At 37.0% G+C, this 17,946-nt stretch overlaps 1 protein-coding gene across 5 annotated transcripts in view; it reads right to left on the bottom strand.

The window, feature by feature from the left end:
* ptprua (protein tyrosine phosphatase receptor type Ua) overlaps positions 1-17,946 on the bottom strand; it is a 232,253-nt gene that overhangs the window by 164,253 nt on the left and 50,054 nt on the right. For 4 of the 5 annotated variants that reach the window (XM_047816652.1, XM_027143997.2, XM_047816650.1 and 1 more), the window contains exon 2: positions 12,732-12,860. In XM_047816652.1, the coding sequence (XP_047672608.1) occupies positions 12,732-12,860 (129 nt within the window). The remainder of the gene's footprint in view (positions 1-12,731; positions 12,861-17,946) is intronic. The other variant, XM_047816651.1, reaches the window with a different exon arrangement.

Below are 17,946 nucleotides of genomic sequence, written 5' to 3'. Positions count from 1 at the left end.
GGAGGTTCGATATCTGTCTCTGCTTTGTGAGTGTGGAGTTTGTCCTTTTGGGGTTTCCTCTGGTTTACTCCCCAAAGATATACAATGTGGGCAGTTTTGCATCTCTAAATTGTTTGGAGGGTGACAGTGGATGTGTGAGAATGTGATTGTGCCCTGTTATTGTTTAGCTCCCCCACCTTGTGCCTCGGGTCCCCAGGGAAATACTCCAGGTTCCCTGTGCTCCAGTTTCAGTACAGTTTAAATTTTACCGAACAACCTTAAAACATTATTTAATAGTCAAGTTGATTGACTGCTGGAGTCCATTGAATGGAAGGTGAAAGATTTGTAATTTGTAGCAGACATTTATCAATCCAAAAAAAAAAGCCAGCTAACCAACTGAACCCAGCAACATAAAAAGTGCTTACTTACAAAGTACAAATACACAACAAAAGTGACTGAATGGTAAAAAGAGTTGTTGTTTTTGTTGATCATATTGGTGGTGTTGGTAGCCTAGTGGTTAAAGTGCTGGGCTACCAATTAGCAGGTTGTGACTTTAAATCCCAGGGCCACCACTGCTGGGCCTCTGGGCAAGGAACTTAAGCCACTTAGTTGTTTTTTGTTTTTTGTTTTTGTTTTTTTTTTAAAAAAAAAGAAGAGATATAAAATGTAAGTCACTATTGATAATGGTATGTGAAGGGTGATGGTGGTAGAACAGATCTGACTAATACATGTAAATTGTCAAAGCTTTTTTTGCTTTGTTGAAAAGATTTCTTTCAGATTATTAATTAATATAAATGCAAGTGACTGGTGAAACTTGGATTGCTGAACTACTGACACTTTTTTGAATAATTTAATTGGTTCTACTACAGTTTTTATGAGTGCACTAAAATTCTTTGCTGGGTCTGTAAGTGTCTGTGTATGAGCTGTAACTATAGAAACAATAGCTAGATAAATATTCCTAAAGTCTTCTGAACAATCGGATTCGAGCTCTCAACCACACTGTGGCAATAAAATAGAATAAATTTTAAAAAATACATTGAACCTGGTCTACAGTAATTACAATGGGAAAGTGTTTTGAGTGAAAGGTGGTCATTAGGGACTGATCTTTTGTCCTTGTATATTTTCATTCTGAATCCATATAATTCATGTATATGTTATATACTTACACACTACTTCATAGCAGGGATTTTAGTTCCCCTATTGAAAGTAAGCATCGACCTTGTTGGAATGAAACAGTTGTGACAATTAGAATGAGCTTCTGAAGAACTTTTGAGTGATGAGAGATAACAAGAGAGATGAACACACAGCTAAATATAGATCTGAGGTGCTAGAAAGTGTGGAGAGAAAAGAGAAAGAAAATCCACACCTTCCACTTGAGTAGATTGACAGGGAGCACTGTCAGGCAATAAGCAAAAGAGACAGGACTCCAAGGTTGCAGGGGCTTCTAGGACATCCTGCTGATCATGAAAGCAGTAATAAAAGGCTGGATTATAATGCTAATTTATCAACAGGAAGTGAATAGCCCAGACATACAGCAGCAATGCAATCAGCTAATAGCAGATGCCTTACTAAACTAAAACAAACAGGACAATGCAGTACGAAGCTGCCTACTGTGAAGTCTCTGTCTATCTCCTGACAGATCAGGTACGGAGACTTATTCAAACACGTGTCTCCCTTTGTGAAGATTATTATAAAAGATGAACACAGCTTTTCTTCAGCTATTTTCTCTTGAGATGACTCAGCACAGCCATGCCCAGTATATGTCAATTACAGTGACAGCTCCTTCTTTTTTGTACTCTTCTCTATTTACGCCCCTGCTTCTTCTCAGAAAATAATCTCCAGCTTCTCCTTTCCCTCTTCACAAATATTACAAAAAGCAAGCAAACAAACAAACAAACAAAACCAGCAGGTACTTTGTGCACATCCGTAATTTAGTACCAATCTATATCCACGCCAACAATTATGTCGAAGTACTGACAAACCTGGGCACAAATACAAGCATGTTTATATTAACTATAGACTTATATTAATTTTATCTTAAAGAACTCTTAAGATCAAGAAGTGTAAGGAGAAGAGCGGACATGTAAAAGGCTTAAGAGTTTCTTTAGCAGAGGAGAAAATGGCCACAAGGTGAAGAATTGTATTACAGACAAACGGATGACAGTCAGTTAAGAAGACGCTACAGATTGGATTGTGTAGGGATTGTGTTTGTGGCTGACCATATTAGAGATACACTAAGATCTCTGACACAGAGCAGAAATGACATAGCGCCAGAAATGAAAGTAGTCTCTACAATAAGATACTTGGTGTGTGTGTGTTTGTGTGTGTGTGTGTGTGTGTGTGTGTGTGTGTGTGTGTGTGTGTGTGTGTGTGTGTGTGTGTGTGTGTGTGTGATTGGGGTTAAACAGGTAGGATTAGTTAGGCCTGTAATTTCAAAGTCAAGGCTTATAATAGACCCTATTTAAAAGTGCTCTCATACTTTTTAATTGGACAACCAATCATAGTTTTCTAAAGGATATGTCACCTAGTAAAGAAGTTAGCTCCGCCTCCTCTCTAAGATAAAAGCTTTTGTGTTTTCCTTGCTAAGAGGACCTCTGAAATTGGTCCTGATTCCTAGTTAGAAATCTTTAAGCTAAATGAGGAGCTCTCTGAGATCTATCTTTGTAGCTTTAAGATTATAAACCATTGACTCTCTCACGACTGTATAAATAAGGGATGCAGTTTGAGATAAGCAGGCTGAGGAACAGCTTTAACCCCACAACGGTCTCCTTACTGAACTCTTCAACTCACTAACCTCCTGACAGTTTAATTCCCACTGAACACTTACGAAACCCTCATAACTGAAATATGTCACTGTATATATTCTCTGTATTTAAGTTATTTGTATATCTATGTATTATGTATATCTGTACATATGTCTGGGTGGGCATGGTGGCTTAGTGCTTAGCACGTTTGCCTCACACCTCCAGGGTTGGGTGTTCGATTCCCACCTCCGCCTTGTGTGTGTGGAGTTTGCATGTTCTACCCATGCCACGGGGGTTTCCTCCGGGTACTCAGGTTTCCTCCCCCAGTCCAAAGTCATGCATGGTAGGTTGATTGGCATCTCTGGAATATTGTCCGTAGTGTGTGAGAATGAGAGTGTGTGTGCCCTGCAATGGGTTGGCACGCTGTCCAGGCTGTATCCTGCCTTGATGCCCGATGACGCCTGTGATAGGCACAGGCTCCCCGTGACCCGAGAAGTTCGGATAAGCAGTACTACTTTGCACCTCTGCACGTAGTTGAATTGTACCCCTGTGCAGTGACAATTTCTGAATTTGTCCTCACGGATGTTCTTACCTGCTGTACCTGTTCACAGGTGTAAAATGTCCAACTAAGCGCACACACATACTGTAGATGAGGGCAAGAGACTGCACGAGAGGGTGAAAGAGTAGCGTGCAGAAGACGGAGTCTGGATTTTTTTTTTAATTCATCAAATGATATGTGGATCATTGTCTATAGTTGAACTTGACGGGTTTAGCTGCCGCTGAACCTCCTGCAGCATCTGTTATATGCAAGAGAATAAGATTTGGCATGTGAGTAAGATCACTTCACTGCATCATAACTGCATAGAACGATATACCAGTAATCCTGAGGATGTTATTGCAGGCTGTGCTGTAGAAACCATGGAGATATATTTACACTCTGGTGTTCAAGGAACATATGTCACAACTCACACCAGAACAAGAGAAACCAAAAATATTCAAAGCAGTGTGCTAATAATTCAATTTGATGCAGAGCTTCAGACTGCTGTTGCATGAGAACGGCAGCATCTTTCACATCATCATCATCATCATCATCATCATCATCATCATCATCATCATCATCATCATCTGTCTTTACTGTAGACAAGATTCTGAACAGGCATATAACAGACACAAATAAAGTACTAAAGATTAATAATAAAATAGTGAAGGAGTCTGAAAGAGGATGATATCTGTGTTTGATGTGAAGGCTTTTGTATTTATTTATTTATTTGTGTTAATGGCACACATTTGTGTATGAAAATGATTCAACGTGAACAAAGCCAGGCGTATTGTACATTTCAAACATCGATTCAAGTCTGTTGTAACTGTATTGAACAGCATCAACTGCATAAAAAAATTGAGGATCAGGATGCGGTTTTAGATCCCAAATGAGCCCGAGGTGCTGAAAAAACATCGTCAAGCGTAACATTACAACATGTTGCAATCTCAGGAAATAGTGTCATGCACCAGGTTCTGACCAGGTTCTGGCCTGTCCTACAATTCTCTCTTCCTGATTTCTCAGGGCCTTTAGACTGCTCTAATGACTGATTATGAAAAATTAGTGGTGAGACAAGACAAGCCAAATTATATCAATGGAATGGTTCACTGCCCAGAAGCTAATACCAAGAAAGAAATGAAACATGAAAAGGTTTTAGTGTTGTGGATTTGTTTCCTATGACTACACAATCCTAGGAATACACAATTCCTATATCATCACATCCCAAAGTGTTTAATTCCTTTTATACTACAGCAAATAGAATTCCTACTTAGTAATAAATAGCTTTTTTTTTATAGTGACCTTAAGTACAATGTTCATTCACCAACCTTGTTTTTTCTTTTGTGAAGTTAATAAGACAAACAAAGAAAGTTTGGCGTTTTACTAAGATACCAGAAATACCTTTTTTCCGAAGCTGAGACCTTCAAACCGTTACAAAGTGAGACTAGAGACTCCTTCTATAATGTTGATTCAATTCATTTATATACTGTTTTTTTCCAATGGACATAAAGCATAAAGCAGCTTTACAGAAACCCAGATATAGATTTAGATCCCTAATGAGCATGCCGGAGGTGACTGTGGTGAGGAAAACTCACTGAAATGACATGAGGAAGAAATCTTGAGAGGAACCAGACTGTAAAGAGAACTCGTCTTCATCTGTGAGACGCCACAAAGATGAGATTATGAGTCATTGCTCTTTTAAAACTGTACTCTATAAGCTCATACAGTATTGAGTGGGTTGAAATCTTCAAGACGAGCTTTTAGCTTTTCAATCTATTGTATCCAAGAGAAGATATCTGCTGAAAAGTGAGTGAGATCTGAGTGTCGAGGAATTACTGGCTGTTCCAGGCAAGCAATTCAAGTTCCCGGATGTTGCACTTCCAGAATGTTGGACACATCATGCATTTTACACTCATATCTTTGCTTATGTATCAGAAAAGGGGCGAGTTACTAAGCACTGGGAAAAAAATGTAAGATGGCTGACCACACTCCGGTGGACAATAAGCTAGCGGCGTCACATTATGTGTGGTGCATTTTTAACGTTGTTGATCGCCTGGGAAACAACTTGTACTTTCTATATGGAAATTTGGAGCATATTTTGATTATTTTTATAATATTGTATTGGAAATACCATATACACAAACAAAAATGGACTAATATTAAACCTAATATTAGGTATAACCCTCTTTAAAACTGAACTTTGAGGTCCTTAAAGAACTAAGAAATAATAAAGCGAAAAGGTTGTATTGAATCTTTGAATACTTTTCTTCAGAAAACCTTTTGTAGGAAAAAAATAATAATAATAAAAAAACATTTCTTACTAAATATACAGGGAATAACCCTGATATGTGTATTATATTTTTGTTTGTTTCTTTGACAATATAATGAATGTAATTAATAATAAATTTATATACTGTGATCCTTTATATATGTATGTGATGTTATTGTTCCTGTCATACTAAAAGAATAATAATAATAATAATAATAATAATAATAATAATAATAATAATAATAATAATAATAATCTAAATGAATATAAACTCCAAACACTCTGTAATGTTGTTCTCACATCTTGTACCAGACCTAGTTTCTCAGGCTAGTCTAATTCTTTCTTTGTTTTTTCTGGTTTATTCCTTCTATTTTTTCCTCTAAACTTTAAACTAAACCAAACATGCTTCAATAAGACTAAATCAGCAGGGAATAATCTTATAGAAGACATGTGTAAAGCAGAACAACCTCCGGTCGTAAGCACTCAGAGCACGCACGTTGTGGTGTGTATAACAGGTTGAAATAAAATTACTGGTGTTTATAATTAGTGTGTTTTATAATTGTGTATACATAAATGCCATCCAGCCAATGATGTGTGTACACAGCTGCACTGTGTACCGCAAATTATATAAACAATTAGAAATGATGTTTGTTTAATTTCTTTTTTTTTTTATAGAACAGTTTTGATTTCTTTACTACGTGACATTTACTATGTTAACAAATAAACATCTACTAGCATGTGATTGGTACTTATTCAAGCATAAATTTGTGGTTAAGGTTAGTTCTTCATTAGTTTGTGATTAGTATTAAACTTCATATTTAAGTAAGTGTTAGTTAACAGTATTATTCATGTACTGTTACTGTGAAATGTTCCCTATAAACCTACCAACTGAAAGCCAGCAACAGGAGAAGAAATTCATACTGTAGGCCAGCTTTGAATGTTTATACTCGAGCAAGTGATTATTTAAAATACAGGCTTACTCACGTTAAATAATAAAACATTAGTAGTCTACATGGGGGGCACGGTGGCTTAGTGGTTAGCACGTTAGCCTCACACCTCCAGGGTTGGGGTTCGATGAATGAATGAATAGTAGTCTACATGCCAAACTCAGTCATGATGAATTGGACAGCTTCCTGCTGGAACACCAGGGGGTGATCTGGCAGGGGTTTGTTTATGTCTTGTGACATGTGCTTTTATGTTTTGTGTCTTCACATGTAGCCCTACCCAAACCTTATCCTGTTCCTGCCTCTGCACACCTGGGCCCGTATTCATACAAATTCTTAGTGTAGAGTTTCTCCTAATGATATAATTCTAAGAAAATTCTTAGAAATGTGGGTGTTTCCTCTTAAAGAGAAAATCCTAGTAAAGATAAAAGTTTTTCATAAACCAGCTTAACCCTTAAAAGAGCTCATAAGGTCAAACAGAGTTAGGAGTAGTGAGGAGGCTTAAGAGAAAATGGCTGAAAGTTGAAGAGGGAGAAGTATTGTATACAACATTTTATAATGATAGCGAGTTGATATGATGATACAGATTAGATCATGTAGGGATTAGTTTTTGATCAATCATATTAAAGATAACACACACAGCGCAGAAATGCCATAGTGACAAAAATGATCTATTTTTTTCTCTATGACATTTCTGAGCTGTGTCGGAGATGTTTACATTTACATTACATTTATTACATTTAGAACATACAGATGTTATGTGACATACGGAACATCTCCAGAATGATCGGTCACAAAAGTAATCCCTACACGATGTAGTCTCAAATATCTTAACATAGAGTCAAAGTGAAGGCTTATAATAGACCAGATTTTACAAATGCTCTTCTTTTTTATTAGACAACCAATCACAGAAAAAGAAAGTGTCATACCTAGTAATGGGTTTAGCCTCACCTCATCTCTAAGATAAAAGTTGGTGTATTGTCCTTGCTTACAGAGTTCCTCTGTGATTGGTCCTGAATCACTCTTAAGATAAGATTCCTAGTTAGTAATGTTTAAGCTAAATTAGGATCTCTCTCAGATTATTCTTAAATTTTTTATGAATCTGGGCCCTCATCCTTATGTTTCACTAATTAGCTCCCCTATTTATACCTGTTGTCTTGTGTTTGTTTTTTGCTGAGTCCTTGTACTTGTATGTCCTTTGTTATCATGTGTTCTCTGTTTTGTGATTTGGTTTTTGGTTTTCTTGCATGTTGTGTATTTATTACACAAGTTTTTCCTCTAGTCTATTCCCTGTGTCTGTTGGTTTTGTTATTTTATTAATAAAAGCCCTGTCTGTCTATCCCTTCATTTGCGTCTGGATTTTGACACCCGTTTTCTTACAAACGCCTTGCAATGTGAGTTGCAAAGCTTCCATGACAGCAATTGAGTAGAAAAATATCCCTATTACCTCAAACTGACCTTGAAGAATGGCAATCCATATTTTCCTCATTTACTCTTCTAAAACTTCTCTTCTCTTGCTTTTAAATTTTCTTTATACTAGGATTAAGACTGGTACTATTCATTCTAACCAGAGCTTTCTACACAAACATGTAGGTCTATCATTAAAGGATCTTCATAGTGTAATCTTCAGTGAAGGACACCTAATCTCACAGTGTATTAAATACCTTGGCCCAGATTTTATCTGGATCATCCCACACAGAATGACAAGTGACAATTTTAAACGATTGCTGAAATTTATCTCTCATCAATTCAGTGCTGATATACTTGCTTGGCATTTGTTTGTTTATTCAGTGTTGAAATTTTGTATGACTGTGTTGTACTGATTGGCCGTGTTTTTATGTATGAAGCTGAAGTTTTGAACGTTAAAAGTCCATCTGCAAGGGTGCTAAAGTGAGAAATATGTCTACTGTTCTCAGAATTGCACTTATGAGTTTTTGAGAATTAGATTAGCGGTTCAGAAAATGTGTCCGAGAATCTGATGGGGAATCTTTAAGTGAGTCTTGCAAAGCAAAACATTCAACTGCTGAGGAAAAAAGATTTATAGCAAAAATAGAAACTCACAGGTTGTGCACGTGTGTGTGTGTGTGTGTGTGTGTGTGTGTGTGTGTGTGTGTGTGTGTGTGTGTGTGTGTGTGTGTGTTTGTGTAAGAGAGTTCTGTAAATTGAATCTGAGACTGAAATCCACAGTTTATATGATGGAACGTCTTTCACCGAAAATCATTCCACCGTTTATGAATCTCTTGAAATTGCCATTGTCGTTTTGATGATTTCTTTCGTGCAGTCAGGTGCGAAGGTACTGAGAGAAAGTGAGAATATGCAGTTAGCAAGTGAATAAATACAGTAACAGGGCTGGGAAAAGTGTAAAAGACAAGAGTGAGTGAGTGAGTGAGGGAGGGAGGGAGGGAGGGAGGGAGGGAGGGAGGGAGGGAGGGAGGGAGGGAGGGAATGAGTAGTGAGTGAGTGAGTGAGTGAGTGATGGTGGGAATGAGTAAATGAGGGAGGGAATGAGTAAGTGAGTGATTGAGTGTGTGATGAAGAGAATGAGTAAATGAGTGAAGGAAGGAGAGAGGGATGGAGGGAGGGAATGAGTAAATGAGGGAGGGAGGGAAGGAGTGATGGAAGGAAAGCTGCTGCTGCTGCTGATGATGATGATGATACACTTGTTTTTGACTTATCAGTCATAATCAATATAAAATAGAATTGTTTTATGGCCACAAGTCTGATAGTCGGCTTTCAGTGTGAGAATTTTGGGTTGGAAGATAACGACCTCAAAATTTAGCTGCTTAAGAAGAAGTAAGTGGGGCATCTCAAAGAACAGGGTTTAATATCACCATTTACTTTGAAAACATTTTTTTTTTTTTTTTTTTGGGGGGGGGGGGGGGGGGGTTAAATGAATATTTTGCCTCTAGTAGGCTAGATAAAAAGAGAAATAATCATGAAAAACTACTAATTCTTATATTCCTGAAAGTCTACTTTCCTATGAGCTTCATATTAATCCCTGCTGTAGAGTGAGACATGACAAAGCCATTCGATGCTGAACATGGACACAACAAAATAGGCAGAAATTCCATTTTTTGTCCTCTGATAAAAAGAGAACGTTGTAGGTGTGTTTAAAGACAGGTCACTGTATATCTGTTTAGAACGATTTGCACTGCTGGGAGTTTGCCATGGGTTCAATGTTTTTAAAACTAAAACTCTGCTGCAGGTTAAATGTTTTGTCTGCTGCAGTTTAGGAGCCTTTTGTTCTGTTTCGCAACATCTGTATTGAGTGAAGGAATTATTTTTTATCTTCAGAAGAAATCTGATCTGCTAATTCTCATAGCTAATCTATATCGGAGTCAACATCATTTTAGGGAACAACTGTTTAGGGAAATTGTCTTTGCTATGTGAAATTTATTTCAGGTTTTTATTCAAATATTAGCCAAATGCTGTAAATGTAACATAAATGTTTTATATATATAATTATGGTTGAAGGGGCACTCGAGTGTCCTGCCCAAAGCCTTGACCTAACTCAACCCCAGACCTCCTCAGTCAACTTCAGTGCCTAATCTCATTAACGCTGGAAACATGTTCCCACAAGTGTAGGAATATCTCACAGCTTGTCCCCACCATAATATATATTCCCATTGGCTATGAGGCAAATAATTTCTAGCAAGAACAAAATACAGTAGCAACAAAATACAGTATGAATGTTATCATGTTTTAAAAACAATAAGCTAGTCACTGTTGAAACCCCACCATCTCATACACATTTCCTGAAGAAAACTCTGGTAACCTTGAAGACCTGTATTATAATGAAATAAATAGAGAACCCGGAAAATCAAGCGAACTTAAGTACCTGCTTAACTTCACTCTGAATACAAGGTACTTTTACTGCTTTAACTTTATTGAATTTTAATTGACTTAACTAAAGTCGCAGACGTAGCAACTCTGAATACGACCCCATGTAATTTGCGCATTTAATGATTTCCATTGGCTTCAAAGGTTACATCAATAAAGTTTTCTTCCTTCAATTAAGAGCTGAGTTAATTGCACTATTAATGCATATTGAGTCCTTGGGCTTTACGATTATATTCAGCCTTTCTTAAAAAAAAGAGAGAGAGAGAGAGAGAACCAGAGCCTACAAGCTGCTTCTTTTATTATACTTCAACATCAAAGACACCAAACTCAATGCCATTCAAATGTGCATGAGTCTTGAGAGGTAAATGAGTATAAGTTAGCATGCTATCATGTCTTTGTTTTTGTTTTTTCCTCCTCAGGTTTTTTTCTTTGCAGAATAAGGTGAAGTCCTTCTAGCAAAGAATTTATGCCTCATTTAAGGTCAAAAGACTTTGTGGAAATGTTATGAGATCTTGTGAATCATCAGGGGACAATAAAAAAATTATATGTAAAGGCTTATTGATAATCTGCAATCTTATCCAAATACAATGTGTATGAAAGTGTATGGCATTTTAAAGCATAACCTTTTCCAGAGGAACTTACATTTTTATGTAATAGAGCAGTTGAGGGTTAAGGGACTTGCTCAGGGACCCAGCAGGGGCAGATTGGTGATGCTGGGATCTGAGCACACAACCGTCTGAAAAGATGTTCATTGGCATATCTACTGAGCTGAGCTTCCACTACACCACACCCATAACTGTTGGCACAAAGTTGGAAACATACACTTGTCTAGAATGTCTCTGTATGCTAGAGCATTGCACTTTTTTCCAAACATTCCAGAATGACATGTGCCAAGCGTCGAGTAAGAAGACCTTCTTCCCTCATAGATCCGTGACTGGAAATACTGAACCATATTCTCAACCAGAATCAGTGACTGATCTCACTAAAGATCTTGTAGCTGAATGAGCACAAACCAGACATCGAGTGGAAAGCCTTGTCAGAAGAGTGGAGCTTATTATAAGAGGAAAGGTGATGTTTATGCAGGTTTATTGAAACATTTGAATAGTAGTTGGCTATGTAATAAGAGTAAAGGTGCTGGAAGATAAATACTCTGCTTGCTCTCTCTCTCTCTCTCTCTCTCTCTCTCTCTCTCTCTCTCTCTCTCTCTCTCTCTCTCTCTCTCTCTCTGTATCTCTTGACCAACATAAAATAAAGTCTGTTGTGTCCTCACCTGATAACTCTTCTGGCTATACCCATTGTCTCACTACAAGCACACTTGCAGTAAAAGTGAATATAGACACGGGAACAACTCTGTCTCTGTCACTGTTTTTTTTTTTTTTCCCTCCAGTCTCTGCAGTTCCACCTCATTCACATGACAGCAGTATCTCAGTGAGGATCAATACTATCGAGCCAGCAGCGCCCAGTGCACTAAGCTATTGTCTCATTTGGTATCTCATTAGAAGCTTTCAAGGAATTTAACACCCCAGATAAGTGTTAGTTTTTAAGATCTGGCTAACATCTCTGCATGCTCGTTTGACCACACCAAGAACTTGATAGTAGAAAGCCAGAAAAAAGAAAAGTTTGGATTTAAACACAAAAAATACACAGAGAAGAGCAGTGACTATGTGCCAGCATATCTGATATACCTCATCTAATGATTGCAGGTTCCTGGAGGTCTTGTATAAAACCAGACAATGGGCCTCAAGACAAAAAGTAATACCCAAAAATCAAACACTGTGAAAGTGTGTGTAGGTGTGTGGATCCCCAAAAGGCCAATGAGGACAGAGTTAAAGTATTGAACCTTTTTTTTTGCACCTCAGCAGAATAGGGCTGAAATGTAATCAGCACAGGCCTGAGCTGAGCCCCAGAGACTGGAGTGAAACCAGCTGAAGAGCAAACGACTGTCATCAAGCACAAGACAATCTTTTTTCTAAGGGTGAGAATAAACAACATAAGCTACAAACACTGAATATTAAAAAAAAAATCCAACAGCTGTGACTTCGCTGACACTTGCCGTCTTTGCCTGCAAACAAGGTGTTAATTACATCTCATATCATTTTCTGCTTGGATGTTTATGGTGCTCTTACTTTCACAGTACATACATTAACAGGGACAAAAAAGAATTATCATCCATAACTCATGAGGCATAAGACATAATAAGAACTAATTCATAAATTATAGACAAATCATAACATAATCGATTATAAACATTCGAATTTAGGAGAGATTCTAAGCTCTTTTTCTTCACACTATTGACATCTGGGCAGCGTTGTCCTATTTTTTCAGTCGCTGAATTCTGGAGCACCAGATGCCCCGCACATAGAGGTGCATTGTGGGAAACAGGTGGCAAGACTGAAAGAGGCTCATTCTGTAGAACTCACCCCATGTGAGGTCAGAGGGCACCGAGGGCCAGCTGGAGGTTCGCACCAACTGCCAGTCAAAGTCATCGTCCTGTTCCTGTCTGTACTCGCACAGGTCGGCATTTGAATCCTCCTCAAACGTGCAACCTGCTTCACAGAGGAAACAACATGCATTACAAACGACATTTTAAATCATAATACATTGCTGTGTTATCTTGTTAAAAAAAACTCCAGCCTCCAGTGCGTTTAACTGAAAAAAGACATAAGCACTCGGGAAAATGATTTGTTTCACAAACAAATGCTTTATTCTTGGGGTTCGGTTTCTCTAATGACCATTAAAACTGCAGTTAAAGGTACCAGAGGTTTGTTACACAAAGATCCAGGAGATTTGTTGCACAAGCTTAATATCTGATGGTCCATCCACCAATCTTTTGGGTATTTTGTTAGATTCTTTGGGCCCTGAAGCATCCCGTATAAAGTAACAAAGTGATCCTGAAGTATAAAGTAACAAATTAAAATTAAAATTTAAACAAATTAAAACTTGCTAAACATTTTTACCAGTATACAGTAATGACTGGAAATTGACTTATCCGAAGTTTTCAATCGGAATAAAAAAATTTAATTATTTTGTTGCCACAAATTTGATCAAAATTAACCAGAACACTGTTGAGTTTCTGTATGTAGAGTGTTGTTACTCTGAGCTTAGCTGCTGTTGAGCAGGGTGATGAGAAATGGATGGAGATTGAGCCACCTACTGAGCAAATAACTCAAACTTCTCCACAATATGCTGAACACAGCCAAAACAGGTTGGAATGAATTTGTTGGGTTCTGCTAAAATGTTTTTACCTAATGACAATTAATAAGCAGAGTAGGTCAGGTTGCAGGAAAGCGCTCTACTAATCTGAGCCACATTGTCTCTATTTTTCAGAAATTAGAAATGGACTGACTACATGACACCCTCAAAGCACCACAGATTTAAATTGGAAACAGAAATAAACCTGAATCCCTAGCAGGCGGCTGAGTGCCCCTGATTTTTACAGGTAGATCAGACTCCAAACAGCACACCATTAGACAGTTGTGAAACCTGTCCATAAAAGAGAGTGACTTGAATTATTAGAAATCAGGAACATTTCAAAAAGCTGGAATAATCCTGCAGCTAAACCCAAAATACCTCTTAAAGAGTCGTGTCTTCATCTCAGCACGAGCTGCAGCAGTTCTAACTCATTGGAGGCACAAGACTTTACTTACAATAGCGTTCAGTCTGGTTATGGCGCCCCACTGGAGCGAATTAGTCACCGCAGATACCTCCCTTATACGCTGGGGGCAATTTACTGCAACAGAAGCCCAGAAGGCATGTGGGGCCCCGGTGTGAGAACAGAACATATCAAGCAACTGGAACGGAGTCTAAATCTCACCCTCAAATTTTTCTCACTGCTTCTAAGACACCACCACATGCTGAGACATTCAAACAACATTGTGATAAATGCTTCGGTACTTCAGTACTTTCAAACGCTCACAAATTACACATGCTAATCTGTTTCACATGACTACACTACTTTTGGAGTAGACAGTCTCAAAGAGTGGGGATCTGGGAATATCTTTCTTACAGTGCTGATGAAAATTAGAAGTGAGTAGTACGCAAACCGTAGTGACAGGAATCACAGCCTCTGCAGGTTAGATAGCGAAATTTGCTCCATGGTTTAATTCAAGCCTATGATTAAATGCTTTTCCTGTGCAATGACTCATAAAGCTCATGACAATAAATTCACTTCTATGTAATTATTTAACTGCCATCACAAATGAATCGACTAAATTTGACACCAAGATGTGTAAAAACCCCCAAACCAGATTACACTGCACACAAGTGTAGCAAATGTGCCTTTACGCCTCACTATATTTATGACCTAATATTTCATAGATTTTATGAAATCATCAACAAAAATAGGGAGCTTTGTTTTAATGCATAAATTGTATATTAAACATAAACCATGTTTGAATTGTTTAGTTACTTAATTAAAGCAGATGAATGTGGAAATATAGTCCGTATAACACTAATTTATTTCACTAAGGTAATGTTTTTATTTAATTGATTATGGTTGGTTCAGTTGCTGAGTAATGAATCGACCAGGGGCCAAATGTAGAGCTGGTAAACTGCCTGATTTTAGCTCACTGCATTGCGAAAATTATTTTAAATCATTACTATACTTACTCTGCTCCTTGCCAACTTCCACCCAGAGCAGAAGGCAGGAGATAAAGCAATTAGTTTTGCTACAAAAGCCCTGATAACGAAAAATACAGAATAAATAAAAACTAAAATAAAAATGATGTAATAACTACAAGGAGCACTGGATTATGTTGCATATCACCTGCTCCCCCTTATGGAAAGCTTATTATACTTTCTATTAAATGTACAGAAACATACAACACACTTAGCGGAGAGAGAATTATTACAGTATGTGGTATCATGTGGACAAACAATGTGACATTTAAAGATTTTTGAAGGTCACAGTGCGAACACTGGAGAGCTGTTTGTTTCCATTTGCAGAACAAACAACTGAGTCTGATTTCAGTCCAGTTCAGTGAATAGAGCATAAAATCAGATAATGCTGCTTTAAAATCAGCTATTACAGTATGCTGTACTGTATGTGCACTGTCAACTGTCAACCCACAATGTACAGCTGTACCATCTGATCAAAATGCCACTATCTGATCTCTGTTTGCTTGATTGTGGATCTGAATTCTTCTTAGAATGTTAAATTAATACAAATCAGAACAAATATTGTATATCACATATCTTGTGTGACTGCACCATGCCTCTAGATAAGCAATATTTCTGCCTCTGATAGTCTAGGGACTTGGGTAGGATGAAAGAAAATATATATTGATCAAAACACTGCAGATTATTAACTACAAGTAAATTTCTATCTAAAATCTATGCATGCATATACAGTATATAATATCTATCCTTCCATCCGTTTATTTTCTGCAGCTATTATTCTGCAAAGGGTCACAAGGAACCTGGAGCTTATTCCAGATTAATCACACACGCTCATTCACAAACTACGGACAGTTTAATGATGCCAATAAGCACACAACGCATGTCTTTGGACTGGGGGAAGAAACCAGAGTACATATTTTTTATTAGTTATTATTTATTTGTTATTTAAATGTTAAGAAAGTAAAAAAATAAAGCTCTATATTTATCCTCATTCCTCCTACAGTGTATAGAATCCTTAACTTGTTTTCTTTTTGTAAACTCTCACTCTTTTTCTCTAAAGCTTTCCATCTCTCCTGATTGGCTACCTGCTAGTTAAGGTGTTGGCGAATGTATTTCATGTCTGAGGTTGGGGCATTATAACCTTTCACATTTCTAAGCTAGAGTACTACGAATGTGTACAAATTTGCCACATTCTAACCTGACATCCCTGACACAACAATTGTGAAATACTATTACAGGATGACTCATGACAGCTCAAGAACATCATATTAAACATCTTTTTTCATCCCCTGAGTTAATAATAAAGACTTACATACTGCTTTTTATTTATTTATTTATTTACAATACCAGTTGAGAGTACTACTACTACTACTACTATAATAATAATAATAATAATAATAATAATAATAATAATAATAATAATAATAATAAACATTATCCTATATATAATATAGTAATAAAGATTAGTATTTAAGGTTTATAATATATATATATATATATATATATATATATATATATATATATGTGTGTGTGTGTGTGTGTGTGTGTGTGTGTGTGTGTGTGTGTGTGTGTGTGTGTGTGTATACATATGATAAAAACAAAACTTTTTTTTAACTAAACACGAATTGTAGCTAGTAATCTGTAAAAATCTACCTATTGAGGTTAACGCGTTTTATACAGACAGAAGACACACTGACTACAGAAAATAAGACCGTTTTATCAGGAACCTGATTATTTTATGTTATAATATTATGTATGTACTGTATATTTACAGTATATATTATAGAATAATAGAATAATATAATGCAAATTCACACACCTGCCTGCTGTTTATTATAAATATCTGTCACTTAGTTAACTCTGAAGAGGAATCCTCTGTGGTAAGATTAGAACACGCTGCAGAATTAAGCGAGTAAGTGAGCGTGCTAAATTTATAATAAGCACGGCCGTGGTCAGATCACCCGAGAGACGCATTAGTAACTTTACCCCACTGATGTCAACTAGTCAGAAATGCCTGTTTATTAGCTATCCTACATATAGAATTGTGCTTCTATAATACTTTAAAGCTAAAACATTGATAACAATGCCTTTTTATGACCAATGAAATAGATAGTTGTTATCTAATGAAAGAAAGTAGTTATTTATTTGTTTATCTATCTCGGTATATCTGAATTAGTCACCATGATGTTTTTACATACTGTAGACTGTATGCAGGAAAAGTCCTTTCATTCAACCAACATGTTGATGAGTCAAGCTTAAAAACATGGACTTCGGGACTTTCCTCTATTTGACAGGTATTTAATTTCACTAACTTCTTCCTGGTCAGTGAATCTACAGCCAATCTTGGGTGAAAAAAGATAGCTCTGTGACCAGGATATATGTGAGTGCCAATCAAAATGTGTATACTGTACTGTATTTATAGGAAAAATAGTTTGTACAAATCTACAAAATATACAAAGTTAAATAAATTCTAGCAACAGACTTTTAGTATATATGAATTAAGACAACCAGCTTATAGCACATGACTGAAACACACACACACACACACACACACACACACACACACACACACACACACACACACACACACACACACACACACACACACACACACAGTGCTGCAGCTCCAAAAAATTTCAGTGTTTTTTTTTTTTGTGTGTGTGTGTGTGTGTGTGTGTGTGTGTGTGTGTGTGTGTGTGTGTGTGTGTGTGTGTGTGTGTGTGTGTGTGTGTGTGTGTGTGTGTGTGTGTGTGTGTGTGTGTGTGTGTGTGTGTGTGTGTGTGTGTACTTATTTTTCAGTCATGTGCTTTTAGCAGACTGAAGAAATTGCTTCAAGCAAATGTGAGTTTAAGGCTTAAGGCAATTGCAAAAAAAAAAAAAAAAGAAAATAAATAATGAAATAAATAAATACTCATCGCTGTGCTGATGCCATGTTGGCCTGGAGCATGTTTTCCAGTTGTATATTATTCTCTTTCTTTTCTCTCTGAATCTCTTTTTCTACAGCTAGAAGTAATACCT

Source organism: Tachysurus fulvidraco, chromosome 7 (genome assembly GCF_022655615.1).
Source record: "Tachysurus fulvidraco isolate hzauxx_2018 chromosome 7, HZAU_PFXX_2.0, whole genome shotgun sequence".
NCBI classification, from domain to species: Eukaryota; Metazoa; Chordata; class Actinopteri; order Siluriformes; family Bagridae; genus Tachysurus; species Tachysurus fulvidraco.
Note: the sequence above shows the minus strand (reverse complement) of the source record. Positions and strands in the feature narration are given on the sequence as shown.